At 40.7% G+C, this 27,098-nt stretch overlaps 1 protein-coding gene across 4 annotated transcripts in view; it reads left to right on the forward strand.

Annotated features, from left to right (window-relative positions):
* Positions 1-27,098, forward strand: part of ANK3 (ankyrin 3) — a 686,669-nt gene that overhangs the window by 328,398 nt on the left and 331,173 nt on the right. For 2 of the 4 annotated variants that reach the window (XM_036828060.1, XM_036828061.1), the window contains exon 1: positions 16,505-17,036. The exons of 1 other annotated variant lie outside the window; for it this stretch is intronic. In XM_036828060.1, the coding sequence (XP_036683955.1) occupies positions 16,923-17,036 (114 nt within the window). In that variant the 5' untranslated portion in view covers positions 16,505-16,922. Of the gene's footprint in view, positions 1-16,484; positions 17,037-27,098 lie in introns of those variants that run through there. One more of the 4 variants, XM_036828063.1, reaches the window with a different exon arrangement.

Consider the following 27,098-nt stretch of genomic DNA (forward strand, 5'->3'; position numbering starts at 1 on the left):
TGATCTATTTGTCTCTCTTAACACCAGTACCATAATCTCTTGATCACTGTGGGTTTACAGTAAGTCTTACATTCAGGTAGTGTAAGTCTTCCAACTTTGTTTTAATTTTTCGAGATTACTTTAGATATTCTAAAGGTCCTTTACATTCTGATACAGATTTTTGAATAAGCCTGTCTATTTAAAAAAAAACCTGGTGGAGTTGTGACTGGAATTTCATTGACTCTATAGATCTGAGGAAAATTGATACTTTAACAATGTTGGGACTTGCAGTCCATGAATGGGGGATATCTCTACGTTTATTTAGATCTTTAATTTCTCTCAGCAATGATTTCAATGTAGTTTCAATGTGGAGGTCTTGCCTGTCTTTCATTAGATTTATTCCTAAGTATTTTATGGATTGTGGTGCTTTCAAAAGTGGGTTTCTTGGGACTTCCCTGGTGGTGCAGTGGTTAAGAATCCGCCTGCCAGTGTAGAGGACACAGGTTCGAACCCTGGTCCGGGAAGATCCCACATGCCGCGGAGCAGCTAAGCCCGTGTGCCACAACTACTGATCCTGTGCTCTAGAGCCCACGAGCCACAACTACTGAGCCCGCGTGCCACAACTTCTGAGCCCACGTGCCACAACTACTGAAGTCCGTGCGCCTAGAACCTGTGCCCTGCAACAAGAGAAGCCACCGCAGTGAGAAGTCCGTGCACCACAACAAAGAGTAGCCCCCGCTCACTGCAACTAGAGAAAGCCTATGCACAGCAACCAAGACCCAATGCAGCCAAAAATAGATAAATAAATAAATTCATTTTTTTTAAAAAAAGTGGGTTTCTTTTTTTAAATTTCATTTTCCAATTGTTTACAGCCAGTGTATGTGATTTTTGTGTATTGATCTTGTATTCTGAAGCCAAGCTAAATTCACTTATTGGTTTTAGAAGTTGTTTTGTTAATTCCTTAGCATTTTTCTATGTAAATAATCATGTCATCTGTGAAGAGTCAGGTTTACTCTTCCTTTCCAATCTTTAAGACTTTATTTCTTTTCTTTGCCTCATTCTTACACTGCTAAGATCACCTGTATAATACTGAATAGAAGTGGTGAGAGTGGACAGACTTAACCTTGTTCTTACCCTTAGTAGGAAAGTAGTATTCGATATATCACTATTATGTATAATAATAGCTTTTGTAGGTCTTTGATCGACTTTTATAAAAATCATACTGAGGAAATTTCCTTCTGTTTCTAACTTGATGAGGTTTGTTTTAATATCGTAAGTGGTTGGAATTTTGTTTAAAGAATCATCTGCACCTGTTGAAATATCATATAGATTTTTTTCTTTTATTAGTTATTGTGATACATTTTCTTCCTTGATATTTTTTGACTTGTTAAATCAAGTTTGCATTCTTGGAATAAACCACACTTCACTGCTAAATTCAATTTTGCTAATATTTTCTAAGGCATTTTTGCCTTTATCTTCATGAGAGAGAGAATTCTGTATTATTTTTTGTTGTTAATTTCTTTGTTAGGTTTTGGTATTAAGGTTACGCTAGCCTGTAAAATGAGTTGAGTCTCTACCTCCACTATTTTCTCAAAGAGTTGGTATAATATTGATATTTCTTCCCTAAATGTTAGATGGAACTCACTAGGGAAACCATATGTGTGTGGAGTTTCCCTTGTGGGATGATTTTATGTGATTTCAGTTTCTTTACAAAAAAAAAAAAAAGCCTCTTAAGATTTTCCTCTTCATCTTGTGTAAGTTTTTTTTTTTTAATTTTATTGAAGTACAGTTGGTTTGCAGTGTTGTATTAATTTCTGCTGTACAGCAAAGTGACTCAGTTATACATATATATATTATTTTCCATGATGGTTTATCACAGGATATTGAATATAGTTATGTGTGCTATACAGTAGGACCTTGTTGTTTATCCATCCTGTATATACTAGTTTGCATCTGCTAATCCCAAGCTCCTAATCCTTCCCTCCCCTACCCGCCTCCACCCCCTTGGAAACCACAAGTCTATTTTCTATGTCTGTGAGTCTGTTTCTGTTTCGTATATATATTCATTTGTGCCATGTTTTAGATTCCACATATAAGTGGTATCATATGGCATTTCTCTTTCTCTTTCTGACTTACTTCACTTCGTGTGATAGTCTCCATCCATGTTGCCGCAGATGGCATTATTTCATTCTTCTTATGGCTGAGTAGTATTGCATTGTGTATATATATGCCACATCGTCTTTATCCATTCATCTGTCGATGGACATTTAGGTTATTTCCATATCTTGGTTATTGTAAATAGTGCTGTTATGAACATAGAGGTGCATGTATCTTTTCGAATTATAGTTTTGTCTGGCATATGCCCAGGAGTGGAATTGCTGGATCATATGGCAACTCTACTTTTAGTTTTTAATCTTGTGTACATTTTGATGAGTTGTATTTTTTTGAGAAATTTTTCCATTTCATCTAAAATTTCAATTTATTGGCATAAAGTCATTTATAATATTCTTATCTTTTTAATGTCTGTAGGCTTTGCAGTGATAATCCCTCTTTAATTCTTAGTATTTGTAATTTGTATTCTCTGACTTTGAAGGCATCACTTACGCTGTGTAGCAAACCACCTCAAACTCAATGAGTTAAAATAGTAACCATTTATTTCACTGTGGGTAGGCCATTTGGGCTAGGATCAGCTAGGCAGTTCTTAGGGTCCAGCAGGTTCACGCAGGAGTCTTTGGACAGCTGCTTGTCAGTTAGGTGCCTCTGCTTCTGGGGCTTGGGTGGCTTTGGCTGGGGCAGTGAGGGTGGCAGGCCCATGTGTCTCCTCATCGTTTAGGCTCACCCAGGCTTGCTGGCATAATGAGTCAGCAGTGTCCCTGGAGAGAATAGAAGTACGAAAGTCCTCTTAAGGTTTAGGTGTAGGACTGTCATTGCTCTTTTTCCACATTCTTTTGACCAAAGTAAGTCACAAGAACAACTCAGATTTATAAGGTGGAGAAACAGACCTACCACCAATTCCAAACAACTGTGAGTGTGGGGAGGGGAGAATTAACACTATTTTGGCAATCTTTCACGTATTCAGGTACATTATTATAGAACAACTGTTATCAATTCAGCAATTTTGTGTAAATACTCTGGTCTTACCAATATTGTGATACAACAGTCTTCCTGCATCTTTCTGGATTATACAGAACATTAAGTTCTTTGGTGTCGCATCAAAAGCAACCCCATTTTTCCTATGAATACTTAGGAAGATTTTGATTGTTTACAGGTTTTTTTTTTTTAATTAATTATTTATTTATTTATTGGCTGTGTTGGGTCTTCGTTTCTGTGTGAGGGCTTTCTCTAGCTGTGGCAAGTGGGGGCCACTCTTCATCGCGGTGCGCGGTCCTCTCACTGTCGCGGCCTCTCTTGTTGCGGAGCACAGGCTCCAGACGCGCAGGCTCAGTAGTTGTGGCTCACGGGCCCAGTTGCTCTGCGGCATGTGGGATCCTCCCAGACCAGGGCTCGAACCCGTGTCCCCTGCATTGGCAGGCAGATTCTCAACCACTGCGCCACCAGGGAAGCCCCAGGTTTTTGTTTTTTAAGTCAGTGTATATTTTGGTTGTCTACACAGCCTCAAACCGTTAGAGATTCAAGCTGTTTTTTGGTCCATAATACGTTCGGAATTCAAAATCTGGCATTGGTAAAAATGATCATAGATGTGTTGACCTTGGGCTTAAGAAACAGTCTGGGTCTTAAATAATTCTCATCTGTGGGTAAATTATAAGTAAAAAGAAAGCATAGCTTTTTTTAGGTAGCATAGGTAATATATTTCTGTAGGTTTCTCAACATGTCAATAGAGAAATTCTTGGACGCAGAAAATAAAAGTCGAGTTGGGAATGGGATGATAGAATTAAACTGCATTTTTATCAGTCCCTAAAGTGTACAGTTAAGCCTATCCATTAAGTGAAATTTGTTTTACCTTTCCAGAAATCTACCTCTAGAAATTTGTCCTAAGTTACCTGTGGTTGTGTGAACTCATCTGGTGATGAGTAAGGCCACTTACAGCACTGTTTCTCTCATGGACAAATTAAAGGCAATCTAAATGTCTAATAAAAGGGGATTGATTTTTTTTTAAATATGGCATATTCATCACGTGGAATATTACACAACCATTTAAAAGTTATAGAAGAGTATTTAGTGAGCCGCATGGATGTTCATTATATATAGTTGACATATACACTTAAAAGCTGATTTTGTTTCTACTTGTATGATTATATTTTGGGTAGATAATTATATATAAATACATGTATGCAAAAAGAAAGGCTTGGAAGAATATACAAGAAAATGTTAATGGTGGTTATTTCTGAATGATGGCAATATGATTTTTTGCAGTTTTATTGAGATATAATTGACATATAACACTGTATGAGTTTTAGGTGTACAACATGATGATTGGATATATGTGTATATAGCAAAATGATCACCACAGTAAGTTAGGATAGCGTCATCACCTCACATAGTTGCAAATTCTTTTTCTTGTGATAAGCATTTTTAAGATTATTCTCTTAGCGACTTTCAAATATATGATACACTGTTATTAACGTTAGTTACCATGCTGTATATTAGATTTCCAGAACTTATCTGTCTTATAAATGGAAGTTTGTACCTTTTGACCACCTTCATTCATTTCACCCACCCTCCACCCACTACCTATGGCAACCACCAATCTGCTTTCTGTATCTATGAGTTTGATTTTTTTTTTTTTTAGATTCCACATATAAGTGCGATCATACAGTATTTGTCTTTCTCTGACTTATTTTACTTAGCGTAATACCCTCAAGATCTACCCATTGTTGTCACAAACGGCAGAATTTCCTTTTTAATGGCTGAATAATATTCCATTTGTGTGTGTGTGTGTGTGTGTGTGTGTGTGTGTGTGTGTGTGCGTGTGTAAGTATAAAATTTTCTTTATCCATTCATCTGTTGATAGACACTTAGGTTGTTTCCATGTCTTGACTATTGTAAATAATGCTGCAGTGAACGTGGGGGTGCAGATATCTTTCTGAGATAGTGATTTCGTTTCCTTCAGCTATATACCCAGAAGTAGAAGTGCTGGATCATATGGTAGTTCTATTTTTAGTTTTTTGAAGAACTTCCATACTGTTTTCTAATTTACATTCCGATCAACAGTGCACGAGGTTCCCCTTTTTCCACATCCTTGCCAACACTTGTTATATATACACAGAAGTAGAATTGTATTTTTGGTAGTAGCCATTCTAACAGGTGAAAAGCCATGATGGCAAAGTGGTTTTTATTTTCCTGTTTATAAATCCATGATATGAAATTTTTAGAATGAATATGTACAAAAGATATGGGAAAAGTAAATAAAAATTACTTTTTAAAAAGCCCTACAGAGCCACAATTTCAGGATTATTTATATTTTTTGTTGCTACTCTCTATGTAATAAGAGCTTTTGAGCTTTATAAAATCTACAGAACTGGGACTTCCCCGGTGGTCTAGTGGTTAGGATTCGGTGCTTTCAGTGCCACAGCCCAGGTGCAATCCCTGGTCCGGAAACTGAGATCCTGCAAGCGACGTGATACAGCAAGACTGGTTTTATTGCCACCCTAATAGAACATGGCATCATGAAATGCAGTAGTTCCTTTAGTATTTTTGTTTTGCTGTTAACAATTGCAAGAACTCATAAAGACTACGGAAATTTTTCTCTAATAAGCATCATGTTTTTATTTTAAAACATCACCATTGTAAAAAAGTCTTGTAAAAGTTTGGGTTGGAAGCAGAATCAGCATTCTTATTTCTTTCTTATAACTTGAATAATTGTAGGATCCAGAGTCTTTAAAAAAAATCTGTTGGCTAGAAAATGACTGTTAAAAGTAGACACAGGTATTGCTTCTGTGTTAAACTGCCAGGCATGACTGTGCTTTTCTTGCCAGTCTAATTGATAAGCTCCCTGACAGGGTAGCATACGTTACACATCTGCAGTACAGTGGTATTTATATTTAGTAAATTCCACCATTATCACTATTGTCACTGGTGGAATATAGACTTTGGCCAAATTCTACTAGATTTTACCATGGCTACAAAACAAAACAAAACTCTGTATTGGAGGTTTTGATGTCTGTTTCATTGTCATTGAATAGACTGTTTAGGCCAGTTTCCATCTAAGACATGGTTAATATAGTGTGTCATCTGTAATGAACAAGCACATTTTCAAGGGCGTGTTGAAACTTTCTGGGACCCAAATAAAATTTGATTGTGCTGGAGAGGATTTTTAAAAGTGGGGTAAAGTGTTGTGAAATCACCACATCTGCAGACTAGTCAACACTTTAAAATGTTTGATTGATTTATTTTATTGGGTTTGCTGCCAGAAGGAACAGAACGTGGCTGGGTGTGCAGAGTTGGGTGCACGGTTTCCTGGGGCGGGAGGAGGTCTTGGGGAGGATGGGGCGACACCCAGGAACCCGCAGCGCTCTGTGCCTGCAGCATCGACGTACAGGCAGCCTTTTTCCGTGTCAACACCTGTTCATTAGGAACCGGACCAAGACTCCCAAAGAGCTCTCAGATGGCCCGAATTCTGTATCTCTGCCAATCCGCACTAGAATTTAATAACAACCTTGAGGTGAAATTTGGGCCTTTCCTCACTGCTAATCCCCAAAACCATCTCGCTTTCCCTTTCTCTGAATAACAGTTTAGTTTATGTGGGGAGGGAGGGAGGAGGCTGGGGGCAGAAGAAGGGGAGCAAACCGATCTTACATTTCTTAAAGGACAGTCCACTTTCCTTCAGAGCAGATAGAGTTTCTTGTAGGTCCGAGACCTAAGCTTGTTCTTTTCGTAGCTTCCCCATCTGCAATTGCCAGATCGTTGTTGGAAATTCGCACCGTTCATTAACTATTGACAAACCTCCAAGTTTCGTTCTTGTAATAAAATAATGCAAAAAGAAGCATGTAAGTCTGTAATCGTGATTCTGATATATTTTTTAAAAGGTTATGTGTTTTCTCTTTGATTTTGCACTAGGTTTAGCGCACTATTAGAAATATGGGAGATACCCCATAAATATTTGTTTATTCCCATGCCTTGCTCTGCAGAGGAACTGAAGTAATTTAGTAGGAAATACATAGACTATAATAGTAAGTGCCTAATAAAATAGAAGGCTTCAGAGCTTCTTCTGCCCTGCCCCACCCCAGGGGAGGAAACAGAACATAGTGAACCACGTGTCTGTCCTGTGCATTGCACAGAGAATAGCATTTCTGTGGACCTTTTGGAGGCTCACTCCAGGGCAGATGGCCATTGAATGGAATGGCAGATGGGATCAACTGTACTACTGCAAGTTGCTCTCACTCATTCTCACTCTCCTGAGTGCTTGTTAAGTTTGGGTGTCTTAAATACACATGTAGGATTTTGCTACTTCAATAAAGGAGGTGCCCAATAAATATTCATAAATGAGGGAATTCACAAAGAAAGTTTGTGTGTATACAGTATAGAAAATGCCCATAGCAACACGTCTTTCCATCACTCCAATGACAGTTACTATGTTCAAATGCAAAGGATAGATTTCCATGGGTATTACATAAATGCACACTCATTCACACCTGTGTGTACTTACATGTGTATATACACATAAAAATTCTTCGCATCCAGTTTTGACCCTACTGTCTGTTCACCCTCTTTCTCAGAGACCCTCACCATGGTACATCCCCAGCATTGTGAGACCCTAGAAGAGGAGACAGCCTCATTTTGTACAGCCGGCAAGCTGAGAATGGTATTTACATTTTAAAATGGTTAAAAACAAATCAAAAGAAGAATACTATTGGGTGACACATGAACAAGACCTCAAGTTCCAATTTCAGTGTGCGCAAATAAAGTTTTATTGGATCCCAACCTTATTCGTTCATTTACCTACTGTCTCTGGCTGCTTTTGCACTATGGCAGGGAAGTCGAGCAGGTGTGACAGAGGCCAGCCGGACTGCAGAAACCCAAATACTTGCTATCTGGCCCTCTACAAAAAGGTTTGCTGATCCCTACCTTAGAAGATACAAAAAATGAGTAGGATGAAATCTACCTGGCTGAAGCCACACCTCACAATATTTGAGAAAATATTTCCCCGATTCGCCCTTTCTTTTAGGAGAAATTAGAAAAGAATAAGAAAATTGTTGTCAACTTTTATCGTTTTCAAAAGGGCCTCATAACTTTTTTTTTCCCCCAAACATAACTTTATGTCCCAGTAATTACTCTTGTGATTCTATCCTGGCATGATATAATGGAAGGGCAAGTAAAAAGGTGCCAAGTGGTGGAACATATAACAGAAAGTTTAGTCTGATTTACAATTTGCCTTCAGAATCAACATGGAAGAGAAAACCTACCAAGACTTACCAAGTTTGTAGGGCAGGAAAGAAGAGGGGGAATCACAAATACATTTAGGGACCCTGAGTGTCTGTCTGTATTACAGTCTGCCCCGACTTGATAATGCCTGTGTGTATGTGCACTGTTTTTGTCTTTTGTGATCATGTTGTTTCATAAACATTAGCTATTGGAACATACTGGTAAGAAGCACATACCGTTATTTCCATTCCAGAAGGAAGTGGCGGTAAACTCTGCATGTAGCTCTTTCTATGGCAGTAAATCAGTGCCAGGTCCAAGAAAATGCAGGGTTTTTTTGGTTTTTTTTTTTTTTTGCCACACACACATCTCTGCATGGTGGATGTGGTCCACAGTATGATAAAGAATTATTCCTTGAGTTTTAATGTGAATATTTGACTATTTAGTGTGATTTCCTCTGTGGCATCTGGCAGAGTGTTTAGTTGTTATCCTACCCGTGGCCGCTATAATATGACCTCGTGAATCAACTAATTAGATACTTCATTCTCTAAAACTAAGAGTCTTTGCTTTCTTTTGTGCACCACTCTCTCATATTTGGGGTCAGCAAATGGTCACTGAGTAGGCCAGAAGTTTCCTGCATCTTCAAATCCTACCTCCTTCTTCATACCTTTGCCTTTTTAGTTGTCTTTTAAAAGAAATGTGTTGAAAGTGAACTCATTGTCCTTGTATCTCAATCAGAATGCACCAGCAGAGGAAGCATACATAAGCCAGTCATTGCATCCTACCGTAATGGTATTTCAGCATCACAGAATGTGTGTGCCGGCAGACAGACTGTAGAATTCCTTTCCATCCCTACAGATATGGAACCAGGGACTCAGGAAGGATGAGGGACTTCTCTAAAGTCTTACAGTTACTTGTAGCAAACTTGGGAGAAGAGCTACTTTGCCTTCCTTGTTTGTTTGCGTTATCTTCCTTTTGGGCCACCTTAAGTATGATTCTGATGTAAACATTAAATGACAAGGATTCAGTGAAATGTCACAAGAATATCTTTTCCTAGAATATGTTCTGTTTGGCTATGAAACGGTGAGACTTGATTCCATAGATACGTAGGAAAATTACTTGGTGGATATATTACGTCAACCTTTTTGGAAGAGTTATTAAACTATAAGATAATAGAAGGTGACAGAAGCTATAATTATCCAGATAGTTTAGGAGAAAAGTAATACAAAAGCATATTTATTCTTTATCTTCAGTAATAAATATATTTGAACTGAGCCTATTACTTGAGAAACCATTCACATTCATTATCAGCCACTGTGGTCAGTTTCTTGGTTGAGAGGGCTATTTGGGGGGGACTTGCTCCCCTAATAGAGTGGAAGACTCAACTCAACTGGCTCCTCACTCTTGCTTTATTTTCCCTAGAGAATCTAAAAATGGAAATAAGTAGAGAGTCCATGAACAATTGTTCCTCATCTTGACACGTTCATTCCAGCCATATGCTTTATTTTCTTCCTAACACTTGTGACTATCTGAAATTTTCTTCTTCGTTGATTTGTTGACTGGTTTACTCCCCTGTCCCGTACTGCCAAGAATGGAAGCTGCAGAAAGGTGACCTCGTCTGTCTTATTCACCGTTGTATCACCAGCACCTATGACAGTGCCTGGGCTCTAAGAGGAATTCCATATGACCTGCTCAAGCATGAGCAGTTGGCCATGTTGACTAGAGTGTGAAGTGTTGAACTGTGGGGTTGTAAAGTCTATGGAGGGGGAAGAGAGTCTTCATAACTGCCCTCGAAAGCATTGTTCTGCATGCTGACCTCTTGGGTCTTTATTAAACGTCCCCACCCCTGCTTCCACAGTACCTGTACGTGTGTTGTAATTGTCGGTTTCCTTGTCTCTCTCTCTCTCTCTCCCATTGATGACTTGAGGGATAGGACCAAGTCCCATTCACCTATATGTCCCAGATGTTAAATGCAGTGACCAGCAGAGTGAGTGAGTGAGTCCGTGAGTACGCGCATGCTGCTTTTAGCACGAGTGCCTGAGAACATACTGTATCTTTGTGCTTTACCTTTTCACGTAGAAAGCATCATGACTGACTGCTAAGTGTCTTTTAATACTTGTTTGGAGAAATACCTGCCTTCAGGAAAGTACTTGCTTGCAAGTTGGTCTCCTCTTGTTAAGATAAGCTCTTTATATAGACTGTCCCTGTCCAGTAGAAATGTAGTGTGAGCCACACATGTAATTTTAAATTTCAAATCACCACATTTAAAAAGCTTCTTAGGGACTTCCCTGGTGGCTCAGGGGACATGGGTTTGATCCCTGGTATGGGAAGATCCCACAGGCTGTGGAGCAACTAAGCCCGTGCACCACAACTACTGAGCCTGTGCCCTAGAGCCCGCATGCCGCAACTACTGAGCCTATGTGCTCCAACTACTGAAGCCCGCGCACCTAGAGCACGTGCTCCGCAGCAAGAGAAGCCACCGCAATGAGAAGTCCGCGCACCGCATCGAAGAGTAGCCCCTGCTCACTGCAACTAGAGAAAGCCCGTGTGCAGCAACGAAGACCCAATGCAGCCAAAAATTAATTAATTATTTTTAAAAACCTTTATAAAAAGTGAAGTTAGGGCTTCCCTGGTGGCGCAGTGGTTGAGAGTCTGCCTGCCAATGCAGGGGACACGGGTTCGAGCCCTGGTCTGGGAAGATCCCACATGCCACGGAGCAACTGGGCCCGTGAGCCACAGTTACTGAGCCTGCGCGTCTGGAGCCCGTGCTCCGCAACAAGAGAGGCCGCGATGGTGAGAGGCCCGCGCACCGCGATGAGGAGTGGTCCCCACTTGCCGCAACTGGAGAAGGCCCTCGCACAGAAACGGAGACCCAACACAGTCATAAATAAATAAATAAATAAATAAATAAATAAATAAATAAAAGAACGTGAATTTCTTTAAAAAAAAAGGAACAACTGAAGATTCCAGAAGTCCATTATTAAAAAAAAAAAAAAAAAAGTGAAGTTAATTTTAATATATTTTATTTAACTGAACATATCCAAATAGTCTCACTTCAGCATGAATCAATGTATAAAATTATTACTGAGATATTTTACAGTGCTTTTTTTCATACCGTCTTGAAATCCAGTGTGTATTTTATATCTCAGTGTGGGTCCTGAATTATCATCAGGAATACTTGATCTGTATTTTATTTCATAAAATTGAAAGTTGAAATAGTAGATTCACATATCCAAATTGTTCCAACACTTAAATTTATTCTAGTATCTGAGTTGAGAATGTTTTTAAATTTAAATTTCTTAATTAAATAAAATTTAGAAACTCAGTTCTATAGTCACACTAGTACTATTTTACTGCCAATCACTAAATATGGCTGGTGGCTACTGTTTTGACCAGCCCAGATTGTAAACTCTTTCCTTTTTTAAAAATTTTATTGAAGTATAGTTGATTTATAACATTGTGTTAATTTTTGCTGTCAGCATAGTGACTGAGTTATACGTATATTCTTTTTCATATTCTTTTCCATTATGGTATATCACAAGATATTGACTATAGTTCCCTGTGCTATACAGTGGGACCTCCTTATTTATCCTGTACACATAATAGTGTAAACTCTTCTTAAATAAACCTTTTCTATATATCTTCCTTTATTTTCAAACACCCACCACCTTCTACCACTTCAGATCGCTTCATGTTGGCGTTCCTGAGTGGGTGTCTTTGTGGTCATCTGGTCCCACTTGCTCCTCCTATAGGACCAGGGGCGCAGAGAGGAAGTGGCTTGTCCAGTGCGATTGTCCACAGCTCTCAGTGCCGGCTTTTCGCTCACTCCTCCACCAGGCACTGCCAGCTCCCTCCTTTGGGAGGGACAGAGTCCGGGGGCTGTGCCTGCAGGGGATCTCCCGTGCACAGCCGGGGATCCCCTTCTCTCTGCCGGCCAGTGGACCCCAGGGGAGCCGTCCCCGGCCGCCTACCCCTACCACCCATGGGAGGTGGCAGAGGCAGCTGGCAGCTTGGACCAGCTGGCTGGCTGCAGGCTGAGGTCATGCTGGTGAGTTGGACAGACAGCCTGCTCCAGGGACGGAGGGCAGACCGAGTGCGAAGACAGATGGAACCAAGGCCAGAGCTCATTTATCCAAAGGTGCTCCTCCCACAAGGAGTGTGGAAAGGACCACCAATCCCTCAGTGTGACTTAGCCACCGCCTTTTTTCTTTTTTCACGTGTCTCATCTGAAAATGAAGAATCGTCTGTGACTATGAGTTAAGCATTTCCTAGGGTGCCTTTTTGTCATTTATAACCTTTGACAGGTTTAGTACTTGTTGTCTTCCTTGTTCCCCACGTTGTTCAGAACCCGCTCAAGATCTCTTGACATCGTCTTTATCTAGGGTGCCAAAATTAATGCAATGACAATGGATCCATTTTTCTTTCTGAAGGAAAAATATTTTGACTCTCTTATGGTGAGGCTGGTCTGCTTCTAAGAAAACTGAAGTGGGTGCAGCACGAAATAGTTCTCAGCCTATCAAAACATGCACTTTTCTCGTTATCAAGAGCCGGGGGCAGGGTTGGGATGGTGCAGCCTCCCTGGTGACTGGAAGAATCGCTCTTTTTCATGTTTTTCCTGCTCGCATTTCCCATTCTTCTATATACTCCCCACCCTCCACTTCTCCACGTCACTCTGTCATATTTTTTTCAAAGTGCACTTTGAAACTATTGGAACTTCAAGATCACCAAGTGACAGTATCACCTCCACAGAAATCAAATACATTGTTGTTTGTGTGTCAACTCAGCTCAGCCATGTGGAGACACAGTATAAAATGACAACCAAGAGTAGTTTAATTGGCTGAAGAATAGTCAAAGCTATTAATTGGCTGAAGAATAGTGAAAGCTTGTCTTGGAATCCTGGCAAGGTGTTTGCCAGAACTAAGGGGGAAAACAGTCCCCTGGCAGTGGTAAAACATCTAGTGTATTGATTTGGTTTTATTTTTATTGGCATATTTAGTCACAGTGTTTTGATTCCTGGATTAGAATTTATTTGGGAGGGGTATAACTGTTACTCGAGATGCCAAACTGGAAAGTGATTTTTACTTTTTTGTGCTAGTTTTATGCTCTAATAATGCATGGGCAAGAAGAACGCTCGATGAAACATGTCAGTGCTGGTAAGAAATCAGGAATTATTTTGAACAAGATGATGAGGAAACTTTTAATAGGAGGAATCACTTTTTGATATAACTTCTGTTATCCAAGGTACATGCCCGGGAAAGATCAGGACTCTTTGGTGGTGTGTGCCAGCTTTCAAATTCCCAACCATGCTTATCCAACCTGCCTTCTGGAGGAACGTTGTGGGAGCTGAAAAGTTGGGGCTCTAGGACCCTATTCCTTCCATTCAGCCAGGCAACTCCACTCTCAGGTTTATTCTCAGTGCCTTTCCTGTAGAACTTATTCAAGGAAAGATTTCTGCAGCTGATAAAAGTTTGAAAGAGCACTCTTTTACTTTATTTCGAAAGGCTGGTTTAGGAATTCTTGTACCTGGGATTTTTATAAAAGCAGAACAATTATTTTTCCCTTGAGAAGAGTGGCCTCAGAACTGTTGTTTGTTAACTTTCTATAGCTCCAACATTCCATGCATGGGCTACCCCGTCCCATGCAAGTTTTGTTTCTTACACCCTTGTGGCCAATGTCAGGGAGCAGGACGGGAGAAGCTACCCAGTGGACCTTGTGTTACTGTTTCAGGTGGCATGTGCTCTAATGCTGTTTCTGCATCTCCCTCTTGTTGCTGTGAGAGACCTGCCACTCTGCTCAGACATACTCTTGTGCCAGCTGCACAGTTTTACTTTGAAGATTCATACTAATTTACTCATCACCCAGAAGACAACAATCTCTTGAGACTGAAGTGGAAAAGTTTTATAAAACTTCAGCCAACGAATGAAGTTTTTAAAAGTTCTTTTCCTGTTTGTTTCAGCTATCGTAAGGGCTTGCTTTCTAGAATTATTGACAGAACTGTCAATTCAGTTTGGGAGGAATAAAAGCTAATATTTGTGACAATCTTGGGTAAATGCCTTTGCGTTGAGAATAAGTACACCAGGAGCATGAGAGTTACCTGTCAGGGTGTGTGCTGGGTAGGGAGAAGGTGACTAAGGTTTTAGTAATATTACCATCAAATCTAGGACTCACAGGGCTGCCCTCCTTGGCAGTGACGCTGTTTAAAGTTCGTCTAGTTTAGAAATGGCGGACAAAAGCCCATATTTTCTTTAAGGAAGAAAATCTAAACAAGCTATGTCTTAGAATTTATTTTTGGTGGGTTAATCACTTACCACAAAATCCAATGTAACAAAAAATTCATATTATGGTAGCATAAAAGTTGTGACAGATTCTGAACTTCTGAACATTTTGGGAAAGCAAGGAATTGTTCCAGTTGAAAAATACCTGAGCCTGTTTTCCTAATTTCCAGCTATGCTTTTGCTGATAGAGATCAATGGGAAAGTATAGCTTTGCCAGCCTTAGATGGAGAAGGTCAAGGGTGCTTATAAATATATTTTAAAGTATCATTAGTGTCTATAAAGGAAGAAAAAAAAGAAGGTCCTGGAGCCAGTAGGAAATCATCCAGTTTTTAAGCTGGCTGTCCACTTCAGCTTACTGAAAATAAGGAAAGGAAATTGTACAAATGCTCTTCACAAGTCCAGGATGATTTATATCAGGAGAAAGCATACAAAAGTTTTACTTTTTATTCTTTTCTCTGCCTCGCCTATTACTATTACAATAAAAATTCTTCTGATAAAAAAATACACTTAGTTTTTATTATGAAGATCCAAATAGAGTTTATCACTTTTGGATCTGAGTCACATTTAGTCCCCCACTTTCCTTCCCCTCCCCCTTTTGTCAGATGTTGGTTTTGTAGGCAGTGGAGAACCTTTCCAGAATTCTTCCCTCGTGTAGATAGTTTCTGTGGGAAGGCAAGCGCATGAGCGTCAGTGCACGCAGTAGGCCCTCGGGAATGTTGGACCAGAGTGGTTTTTATGTGGTTTGTAGGGAGGCCCGAGAGGAGCATGCAGTCCCCTTGTAGTGGAAGGTCATGGCCATGGTCCTCCTTTCCCTTCTATTTTCTATCACTGCCCAGCGGAAAATAAGACCCCCTACAAGGGAGGAAGGAGGAAGGTCCTTGATCTCCAAATCAGACGTACAGTGAGTAGTCGTTGGCAGGAATTCACACTTGGGGCCCTTAATGAAGCAGGTGGGCAGCAGCTCCAGAGACCCCCCAACCAACCAAATCCTCACACAAAACCTCTGCACTTTGTGCTTCGGTCTCCACACATGTTAACCGTCAGTCCTGCAAAGTCAAATGCGCTGATCTCCAAAGTCAAGGACTTTGAGTGTTAGAAGCACACACACGAAGTCTTTGCAATGAAGCATCATCTTTTTTTTTTCCTGCTCATTTTCTTGGTGAATTTAGGTTTTCTCACCAGGACCGAAAAGGTTTTAAGTCCAGTCTGACATTTCAGCCGTTTCTCGCTAAAGCTGTGTGGGTACCATGTGTTTGTGCGTGTGAACGATTCCTGACTGAGTACATTTCTTCCAGTGTGTGTGTCCATCCTAGCAGAAGATAGCCCAGCAGGTCTTGAGCACTGCTGCTACTTTACTTCACATCATGAATATTCAGAGGCTGCAGTCACTGAGGACTCAGGTGGCAAAAATAGTAAGGTGATGGAAGCACACCCTGACATGAACGCCAAGTCCACATTTCAGCGACTCAGAACCCCTGACTGCAGCACAGATCTCCCATTCTCTGACCCTCGGACCTCAGGAGAGGAGAGTCCTGGGGACGCCTCTGAATCAGGCATCTGTTCCATACACCAGCACGCTCACGGCTTGCTGTATGATGTGTTGTAATCAGCATGTTGTTTTTAAAAGACAACGGGCCCTTCTGTGCATTTAGGCTGATAGTTGAGCATAAAGGACACACTGTTGAGACGGGCAGTGCATGCATTGTTTTCCCCATCATGCAGTCAGTATCTCCATAGCAAAATCGAGTGCCTTCTGTAAAATCTTATTTTATATATTTTGTCACCATCAGCAGTTACACTGAAGGAGGAACTGCTCCATTCTGTTATGGGTTAAATTCTGCTCTGTGCAGACCTAGTGGTGATGTGTAAATTGCAGCCCTGTCTTTTTTTCGAAGGATTCTGAAATAGGTTTTCAGAATTAGTGCTGGATTTTTGCTCCTGCATGTGTGGTGACTCTTGATTTTTTCCCTTCAGAGAAGCCTCCTTTGCAGCATTCCCCCTTCCGAGGAATCACTTAGACACTTCCAGCTGGTGGCAGGGGATACAGCCATAATACAGCTTCCTCTGTCCCAGCTGTCTTTTTCACTACGCTAAATGCATTACCATGGCTGCACCCTCGTGTAAAGGTTCAGGTAGAGGGAGGTGTAGGATGAAGTCTGGAGACCGCCGTTGGGGTTTTTAAGGCTTCAGCTTCCCCAGCATCTTGGCATTTTGAATGTCTTCCTGCTTCGGGTCCAAGGTTTCTCTCCACTGATTGAAATGCTGCTGGAAGCCTGATTAAAGGTGCCTAAAGATATCACCTTCTACCAGGAAGCCCTGCGTGCTTGAGAGGATCCTTTTCAATGCATTATGGCTCACGCAGCCTCACAATTAAAGAAAAACAGGGATTTGGAAATCAATGCTGAAGAAGAGACTGAGAAAAAAAGGAAACACCGCAAACGGTCCCGGGATCGGAAGAAAAAGGTAGCTATGTATGCCAGCGCCTAGATCTTGCCTGGATTCTTTTTGTTTTAATCTCCTCTTGGCATCCGTTAGAAGCATTCGGGGCTATTTTTACATGCTGTGTAGAGTGTAAATTGGGTGTGTAAGTTGGGTGTGTAAATTGGGAACAGATGATAGAAACCCTATGGTGGACGACCCGGGTAGGACGGGCAAAGGCAAGGGAAGATTTTACCCTGTGTGCGGCTGATTGCAGTGCCCATGCGGAAGGCTTGCACTTCACATGGGCATGGGCGTGCTTCCATGACACTGAAAGGAGTTGCAAGGGAGTTAAAAGGAGTTTCTTTCCAGCCTGGTCAAGGTGAAATGCACTGCGGTGACTTAGGATTGAGGGAGAGGCTGGAGAACCAGCCTTTTTACTTCTTACCGTTCTGTCTCGTGGAAAAGGAGCTTTTGTGCTAGAACTGTGTCACATGTGTGCATTTCTCAGGCAGATCTGTGACCTTAAAGATGTAGCAGAAAAGTCATTTCCTGCTTTGTTTTTTATGGTTGGTTGGTTGGTTTCTTCTTTCCTTCTGCCTCTTGTTTCTGTAAGGTACTTTTAGGTAGGTTGTGCAATGGAAATAAACTGCTGGAAATAACTTTCTTTTGTTAAATACAGCTAAAACCAGAGAGGTTGGTCTTTCTCTTCTGGCTGAGAGTGATTATCCTGAATGCAGGAATTCCCGTGACATGGCAGGGGCTTGCAGCCTTCAACACTGATTGCTTTAGATCAAAGCATGGGCATTGATCCTCCCCTATTGATGTTCTAATGCAAGGGAGCAAATAGGAGGACTATTCTAGGTCAGTTGTGTTTTATTACAGCCTGGGAGTACTTACTGTTTGGTGGCTGTGCCCTTAAATATGACTCCTAGAAAGCGACCGGGGGAGTGAGGCCCCAAAGCACTTTTCTTCCTTGACAATTAATAAAAATTGACTAAAACTCTGTGATCTGAATATGGAAGTCAGGTCATAAAACATTTTTATGTCTCTTTGTGAGAGTTCCCAAAGGAAAGATTATCTTAATTTGCTTTAAGCAGTGATGCCTGTGCTTTGCAAGTGACATGCAGATTTCATCCGCCACATGCACCTTTTTTCAGGAGTGAGCATGAATATTTTCGGTGCCTTTGCTGTTTTCTTCCAAGTGAGGATCTAGAGAAGAAGCCTCTCTGCCTTTTGTTACCTGGCAGACTTTCTGAGACTGAGTTTGGAGGGCTGCAGTGGTTCTGCTGCAAGATGTTAAATATAGATGGTTCCTGCTTCAGGATTCTTGTAAATAAACTTCTTGAACGTATTTTCATGGAAGTACAAGCTCAAGTTAGGAAATTCTCCGCAAGTGTATTTCAAAGCCTCGCACAGCAGAGCTGTTGTGAGATTGCCATGGTTTGCTAGGTTCTGGTCTAATTTTACTGAAGTTAGGTTTGTCTGTGGGTTGGTCACTGTAGTTTTGAGCCCTCTCTGCACATCTCCCCCCACCCCCCGCACCAACTCCATGGTAAACTAGCTTCTGAGAAACACGAGGACAGGAACATAAATCTGTATAAAGATACAGTTTCATCATTAATGTCGATACTGTACTAAAGAGTTATTAGCCAAGCCAGGCTTATGGACAGCAGTTTCCTGTGGGAGCAATGACAGGTCCTTTGCTTGTGCCTCGTCCCCTATTTGACTTGGAAGCAAAAGAGGGAAGGGGTGAGGCAAAGGGAGTTTCTGGGGTCACTGAGCTGAAGCAAATGCTTTGTGGACCAAAATGCTTTGTTATGAGTACAACAGAGTCTGTCCAATGTAAATCTCTTAGCAACCAGAAGGGAACATGGAGAAATATCAATATCGCTATTGTCAACGTGCAGGCAGATTTAAATGTTTTGTTCTCGGGGCACTCAAAGAGGAGATCCAGAAAGGGGCTCGTGGATAACACTTTCATTGCTGTTGTGCTTGTTAATTCATAACACAATATAGTGTGTATATTCCCTATCAAAGGTACCTGTATTACAGAAGGTTTAATATTCATAGTCAAATGATCGCATGGACTACTTCTAATTTGCAAAGTTAAGATTAAACGACTTTGAAGACACGATCTAGATCGCCTTCCAGTGACATAGCATATGTAACACTTACTCTCTTCAACAAAGTGAATTGTTTCAACTTTGAGTTTCTTTTTCCTGCCTTTTCCTAAAATCCTAATTCAGGCTTCTGGGCTACTTTGTTCCATGTTGTCAACCCCATGTCAATTGGAAAAGCTGCTTTTAAATATGTTGTGGGTTGCTATGGGAATCACCGCTCTTGCTCATATGCAGAAATAGCCTCTAGGATCTTCTAATTACATAAAGGAATAGTGGGCACTCTCATAAAATCACCAAACACAAAAGAAAAGCTTAAAGAGTATCTAGTTTATAAAATAAGGAATTTGACTCATGGTACCCCTGCAATTCAGGTTTGAGCAAGCCGAAGATGAACCTTTCTTGATTATTTCTCTCTGACACAGAATCATACAGTACGGGACGTTACTAAGCATTATAATCGAATCATAATACACGTGTCAAACGAACATAGGATTCAGCTTTCATCAGTTTTTTTAAACCCAGTGAGTTGCACATTTGGATATTTTGAATATTGATAACCATGAATAAGTGAATAGCTGTCAAAAAGTAGGAAACCTCTAGGAATTTATAATTAGTTGAATTTTAATAATGATATATTTTCTTCTTGGCACCACAACTTTCGTGTCAAGAAAAAAGAAAATCTTCCTGTTTGTTAAAAGGAAATTCGTCTAGATAGATGAACCCTTAATCATTTTATCATCAAGTTTTCTGACTTTAAGCAAAAAAAAAAAAGTTTCAATGAGTATCTAGTGTAAAAGTTCCTTACCCACACTTCCCATTGCTCTCCCCTGCTATATTTTCCCCTTCATTCTCCTTCTCTCCTGATGGGCTTAGTTTGGCAGCAAGTGGGAGGCATGACAAAGGTAGACAGCACGTTTGGGTGGGTCTGTATTGGGTCCACGCCCTCACTAAGCAATTTGCAGGGAGGAACTCTGTATCTCCTGCACCCAGCAGGTCCCTGGCCCACAGGTGGTGGTCTGTAGGGGGTCCAAGCCACCATGAACCCACAAGGGTTAGAATCACAAACGCTCTTTAGCCCCATACTTCCTTGTTGCTCTTGGCTTCTGGTGCCATATTACCTACATGGTTTGCCGTCTCTCCACATAAGCTATGAAATACATTTCAATTTGAGGAGTATTAGGAGAATTGACCTTTATTTACTCAATATTTTTAATGTATGTTTGTATGTACTTAATACGTCCTGTCAAAAAAAAAAAAAGCAACAACTTTGAGGTGACCCATGAAAATTTATACTAAGAAAAGGAAACATTTACGGAATTCCCTTCTCTCTATATATGACTGACACAGGAATATACTAGGATAAAGTGGCAATTAATTTTATGATTAATATCCTTTCTGATTATTGGTGTCAAACTCATACAGCTATTCAGTGGCAAAGCAGGAGTGACTATTCACTGCTTCATTTTTGCATTCATGCATGCATTCAGTAAATATTTACTGAGTGATTTCTGGCATCAGGTATTGCATTCCCCATTGGAGACAAAGCTAAACAAGGCAGAGTGGCCACTGTACGGTAGCTCCCTGCAGAGGAGGGAGGAAGAGAAGAGCACCATGAAACCCCCTACAAATAAGGAGCCACAGCAAGACCCCCAGTTCCACTCGAATGGGCTCACAGAAGGTTCTCAGCATAGCTGAACCTTGGAGGAGGAGTGAGTGAGATAGCCAAGGAGAAGGACAGGAATCCCAGGCCCACAGTTGTTCAAGTATGAGAGAACATTCAGGTGTGTGAGAAACAAACGGTATTTTGGAGAAAAGGGGACATGAGTATATGGCAGGAAAAATGGCTGGAAAAGTAGTCAGGGGCCAGATCACGAAAGTCTTTGTATGCCATCTTACGGGATTGGAAATTAACCTGCTCAAAGGAGAGAGGGACTTAAGTCACCTTTGGTGGTGATGGTAGGGAGAGGAGACCGAAGAATTTTCTGAGTTTAGAACCATCCCTCAAGCATCAGTGTTGTAGACGGCAGCTGGGAGAGCCGTCAGGAAGCACCATGAGAGATACTGAGGGTCTGAACCAGGGCAGAGACGATGCCAATGGAGAAGCGGGTGTTGCATACGAGAGATATTTAGAGGAAGACTCAGTAGAACTTGGCAGTGGGTTGTGTGTAGGATGTGAGAGGGAGAGATCGGATTCTAGGGTAACTGCCAAGTTTCTGGCTTGAAGCGGAAGGCGAAGAATTAAATTTCCCAGATTCATTTCTTTTCTCCCAGGACATTTCTTGACCTCTTAAAAAATGCACCAGGTAGGGTGTTAAATTGCTTTTTTAGGTGGAGGCTCATTTAATCTTCACAACAACCCTGCGAAGAAAGTATTTCTATTATCCCCATTTTACAGATGAGAAAACTGAGGCATGAGCCTTTAAGCTGTTCCCTCAAAGTCTCCACACTAATTCATGATAGAGCTGAGATTGGAATTTGGGTAGCCTAACTCTCTGGCTTGTGTTCTTAACTACTACACTATACAGTGTATGTAGTTAATATTTTCACAGCTACACATCAAAGTGGGCTTGAGTCAGAGAATCTTCTAAAAGATAAGCTATTTTCTAAACATCTGGAACCTTGAATAACAGGCTTTGTATCTCTAAGTAATCCAGTATCATAGTGAGTCTCTTTTTCTTATCCTCTGAAATAGATTTTAATGTTTTACCTTAGGAATTTCTTTTTTTCAATTTTGAAAAATAAAGTGAAAAATTACCAACAGCAGGATATCAAATCCTCAAAGACATGTTGCTGTAATAACACAACAGTGTCTTAGGTGCTTGCTGTATACCAGGCAGTGTGCAGAGTGAGTCCCATGGATTATCCTATTTTTTTCTCACAACTTTTCTATGAGGCAGGTATTTTTTTCATAGCTAAAACCAAGGCTTAAAGAGACTAAATAACTTGCCTGAGGTCATATGACTAGTAACTGGAGGACCTAGACTTAAACTTGGGTCATAGGACTTTGGAATCTGTCAGTCTGGGTTTATTGTAATGAAACTCTCTCCGTCTCTTTAAGAGTTAAAGCAGCTGAAGGATTTGAGAACAGTTTTCGGGAGACCTGAACTATTGAGTGTGATCTCTTGCCACAGAAGCTCGGTGCTTCCTGACATTTTACAGGCTCTCCCATGCCTGGTTACCTAGGTACCTGTGGCACCCATGATGTGAGATGCCAGGCAGGGTGAGGCATTTACTGCAGCACCTGGACTTTGGGGAAGAGGATTGTATGGACCTTTCTGGGACAAAGGGAACCTAGTCTGTTTCCTGCTTTGCTAAGTCCATAGACTCCAGACATCCAGGGAGCCCGGTTTCTCTCTCAGCATACTTGACACTCTGCACTGTTATTATGTGTTTACATGTGTTCCTACCCGGGAAACTATGAGCTCCTAGAGGGCAGAGGGGGTATCATACTCACCTACTACCAAACTGAGGCTTGCAGAGTAGGTGGTTCAGTGAGAGGGTGGGGGGAAGGGAAGGGAGGGAGGGAGAAAGGTGGCTGGGTGGCTGGCAGGACGGATGGGTGGAGGAGAGGCAGTAAGTCTCATGCTTCGGAACAGGGACTGTAGAGTCAGACTGAGCTCAGGTGCTGGTGCTACCACTTCGCCGCTGTGTCCTTGGGGGATTTATTTAACCTTTCGGTGCCTTAGTCTCTTCGCCTGCAAAACGAAAACAATAATAGTATGTACTCAGCCACAGGGTTGTAATAAGATGTCAGTGGATTAGTATTGGAACAGTGCTTGGCACAAAGTAAGAGTCATAGAGTGGTAGTTGTTGTGTCTGTTCATAATGAAGAGACACATAAACAGAAGAATGAATGGACTGTTTCCAACCTGAGGCTTCAAGAAGGATTGTGCCAGCAAGTCAACTCACTGAAGCGGGGCAGGTAAGTTCCCTATAGGAGCACATCCGGCTGCTGCCCTGTCTTCACTCTTCCCCATTTGGAAAAGGATGGATGGAAGAAGGCTTAGCTCACTCATGGGAAAGGCTGTACACCTGTGTCCTTTGGTGTGCCAGAGATTTAGGCGTCGGGAGGCAGTTCAGTAAGACTTGTCAGCCGATTGGTTCTCTGTACTCTGTTACCATCATGGCACATTTTTTTCCCTCTGTAAAGTCATCTGTTCGTTTAAAAAACAAAAAAACAAAAAACTTAATGCTATTAGATTAGAGCCAAAATAGCTCATACCTTTATACTGAACATAGATCAGGAATGATTTTATAGCAGTGTATCATAATGTGATTAATTATGGCTTCAAAATTATTGCTTATAACCTAGTACTACAAAATAAATGTATATAATACTCCTTCCCAGTAAAGCCAAAAACTTAAAACACTGTCTTGCTCTTGATCAATTACCTTTATAACCAGTACAAGATCATGTTAGGGATAAATTCTACATTTATTAATGTCCAAATATGTTATTTTAAAGTTCTTTTTGTTAGTTTTGTCACCAATATATGCAGCAATTGAACTGTTTCTTCCTTACTCTCCAGGCCCTTGATCTTTTCTGTCTTTTAATTTTCCTTTGGCATGATGGTATATTATTGTGTGTGTATGTGTGTTTTATTGAATTTCAGTATGGAAAAGTGTTACCTTTTCATAGGTATGCTTGAGGAAAATGAGGATTTGGCAGTGTTTTAAGTTCTTTACAGTTATAAGAAAAGTTTGCATTAATCATATCCCATTTTACCTGCATCTGTTCATTTAATACAAATGTATTGCGCACCTCCATTGTGCCTGTCACTGTACGGGGAACTGGTGAGATAAAGGATGGAAGCTGTAGGTCCATCTACTTGCTGTCTTTGGGATTCTGCTTGTATTACTCTACACAGGTCGGGGTGAAGAACTGAATTAGAAAATGAGTATTTTTTAGTGGGCCTCCAATGTGCTGAGTGCCTTTTGCATTCCTCATCTTATTTGAATTTATGTCAACACTATTCCATAATGTTATCCACATGTACAGAGGTATTAGCCCAAGCTTAAGTTTGTTATGTAACTTGCCTCAGTTACAGAAATAGCTGGGCTTAAGGCCAAGGTCTCTGTGGTTGTAAGTCCCTTGCTTGGGCCATCGGAACATCTACAGAAGAGATTTTTTTAAGGGAGGTTCTTATTAATAGACATCTATGGTGAATTCTTTTCTTTTTTTTTAATTAATTAATTAATTTATTTATGGCTGTGTTGGGTCTTTGTTTCTGTGCGAGGGCTTTCTCTAGTTGCGCCGAGCGGGGGGGCCATTCTTCATCGCGGTGCGCGGGCCTCTCACTGTCGCGGCCTCTCTTGCTGCAGAGCACAGGCTCCAGACGCGCAGGCTCAGTAGTTGTGGCTCACAGGCCCAGTTGCTCCACGGCATGTGGGATCTTCCCAGACCAGGGCTCGAACCCGTGTCCCCTGCATTAGCAGGCAGATTCTCAACCACTGCGCCACCAGGGAAGCCCCTATGGTGAATTCTTATGTCAAGAGAAGAGTTATCACCTTTGAAATGTTAAAAGTTAAGTTATTTAGTAATTGGGATTTTTATAAATTAATCATTTAAATTTAACTGCAAAGTCTAAATATTGTGTAAACCATGACACTTAAGTTAGTGTAATTCTACATTTAGAAGAATTTTTAAGGGAAATTCAGTCACTGAAAAAAAAATAGAATCATTAGCTTATACCTATTGACTAATATATAGGTTAAATATTGAAAGAGAATGTCTAAATACAATGTTACACTGTCAGTTACACAATCCAAACTTTATTCTAGAGATATTTCTATAGAAAGGTAACACTTGGAAAGAAGCAGTCTGCTCTAATTTTACCCAAATTGTTGTTTCTAGTTTGTACAAATGAAAAGCAGAAGAGTTGAAAGCAAAGCAATGGAAATCAAGCTTGAATCTTTTACATATAAATCACATTTTTCTGGCGCTTATCCCATTCACTCAAGATTATGCTTTCCTGGACCCAAAGTGGTGTCATGAACTAGAACAGTCTATCATTGCCAAATGTAGGAGCTGCCTATAAAATGTGTAGATTTCAATTTAGATTTAGTTGGTTCCAGTGAATTATTTCTCATTCATAGGTGGCCTTCCACTAATGAGTATCATATCACCAGTTCTGTTTGAATTTAGATGAAGCCCATGAGAATGGGTAGAGACTAATGTTCATATCTGCCAGCTCTGGGGCTTGCCTTTAGGCAGAACAAAAGGCAACTAGCACCATCACCATATGAGAAGGATGTGTGGACTGCATGGAAAAGAACTGGGAGAGAGGAGTTGGCTAGAGAGGGTTGGATGGAAAGAAGCCCAAGATTTTCTAGTGACTGGAAGTCAGTGACACGGAAACATTTATAATTTACATGTAGATGCCCAAGACCCTTGTGATGTTAATATAAACAGCGTTATTTTATCCCAATGAAATATAATTTTGTAAGAACTCTAGGCAGTGGAAGAGGTAAATGGTCAATTTTGTTTAGTAGAGGATTAAAAACAAATAAAGTAGGCAAGAAATACGGAGAAAGATGTGGGGAGAGGGCTAAGTACTACAATTCATGGTTCTGGAAAGAATGCGCTTTGGGGCTAGATGTGAGTTCATATGGCAGCCACTTCTGATTAGCTGTGTGGCCTTAAACTAAATTTCTTTGGGCTTCAGTTTCCACCTTGGTCAAATGGGGCTATTAATCCTTTACTTGCATACATATCGTTAAGAGTAGAAATACCGTAAAGGCGTTTTACCAAGTTCCTAGCATAAAGGGAGCGCTTACAAGGTCTCCTAGCTTCCCTTATAGTGTGGGCTCTCAAATGTAATCCAGTGACTGTAGCCAAGAAGGGGGCAGAGGAACTGAGGGGAAAAAAAGGGAATGTTTTGAAGAAGTTTTACCCCCAGGAAGTACTCAAATTATTTGATGAATGAACTTTTACTCATAGACTTGTATCCTCAAACAGTCATTTGAGTCCTGCAGTTCAGCTCTTTGCAAACTTTTCTGTAGCCCTCAGGGAATTGACATCTGTCATTTTGAGAAATCCTCCCAAAGACTCATATGTTAAATACATTTTCCATTCATTAACACTATTATTAATTAGCTTCTCTCAGTAGTTAAATGATAGCCTAGGTAGATATTAAAGAAAGCTTAAGAACCACATGTACAGATAGAGGTATCAGATAATTCTTTTAGCAAATGAACTTTATTTTGCAGATTTGGGCATGAAGGTTGAAATATTTATAGAGGGAAAGTACTTAATTGGGCTGAATGAAACAATCTTCACTGGAGAGTTTATACATTATAATTAATGAGAAGAAACAAAATGTTACCTGTACACTATGTCTATAAGATACATATACTGTATTTCATTACCAAGTAAATTATCACCCCTTCTAGGGAGCATGGCCATTAAAGAGAGTTGCAGGGTAGTTGGGGACCAAAGGAAGAGTGGATAATCTGGCCAGTATAAAGTCATCACCTTTTATACCTGGTTTCAGAACCCAAAGTGGCCTGTGGACTGTCTTCCTTTACCAGCACATTCTCTTCTCCCTGCTTTCTCACACTGCCACCGGGAAGGGCCTCTACCATTTTCAGTCAGACACAGCATGTTACCCTGCCTTGGACCAGAATGGCCCACTTCAGTATCTGCCACTTAGAATTACCTGTGTGTTTAAACTCTCTCCTTCACCCTAAACCAAATAGTAAAACCGAACCTGAAACCTGGACTTCTCTCCTAAGACATTTTTATTAAAGAGTCTATGTGATTTTTTCACTTTTTGAAGAGGACTGTATAGTGAGATACGCCACAGCAAAAGTATATGGCACATAATTTAGCCTTTCTTTCATTTATCGAGCTATAATTCATTGGGGAACTACCGTGGGCCGGGCAGTCTATCAAGTGCTTTGAGTATCATATTGAATCCTCATGCATGGGTGGTATTATCCTCATTCTTTGTATTAGGGGAGTTACACTCTGAAAGTTTCAGCA

The sequence above is a fragment of the Balaenoptera musculus genome, chromosome 16 (assembly GCF_009873245.2).
Source record: "Balaenoptera musculus isolate JJ_BM4_2016_0621 chromosome 16, mBalMus1.pri.v3, whole genome shotgun sequence".
NCBI classification, from domain to species: domain Eukaryota; kingdom Metazoa; phylum Chordata; class Mammalia; order Artiodactyla; family Balaenopteridae; genus Balaenoptera; species Balaenoptera musculus.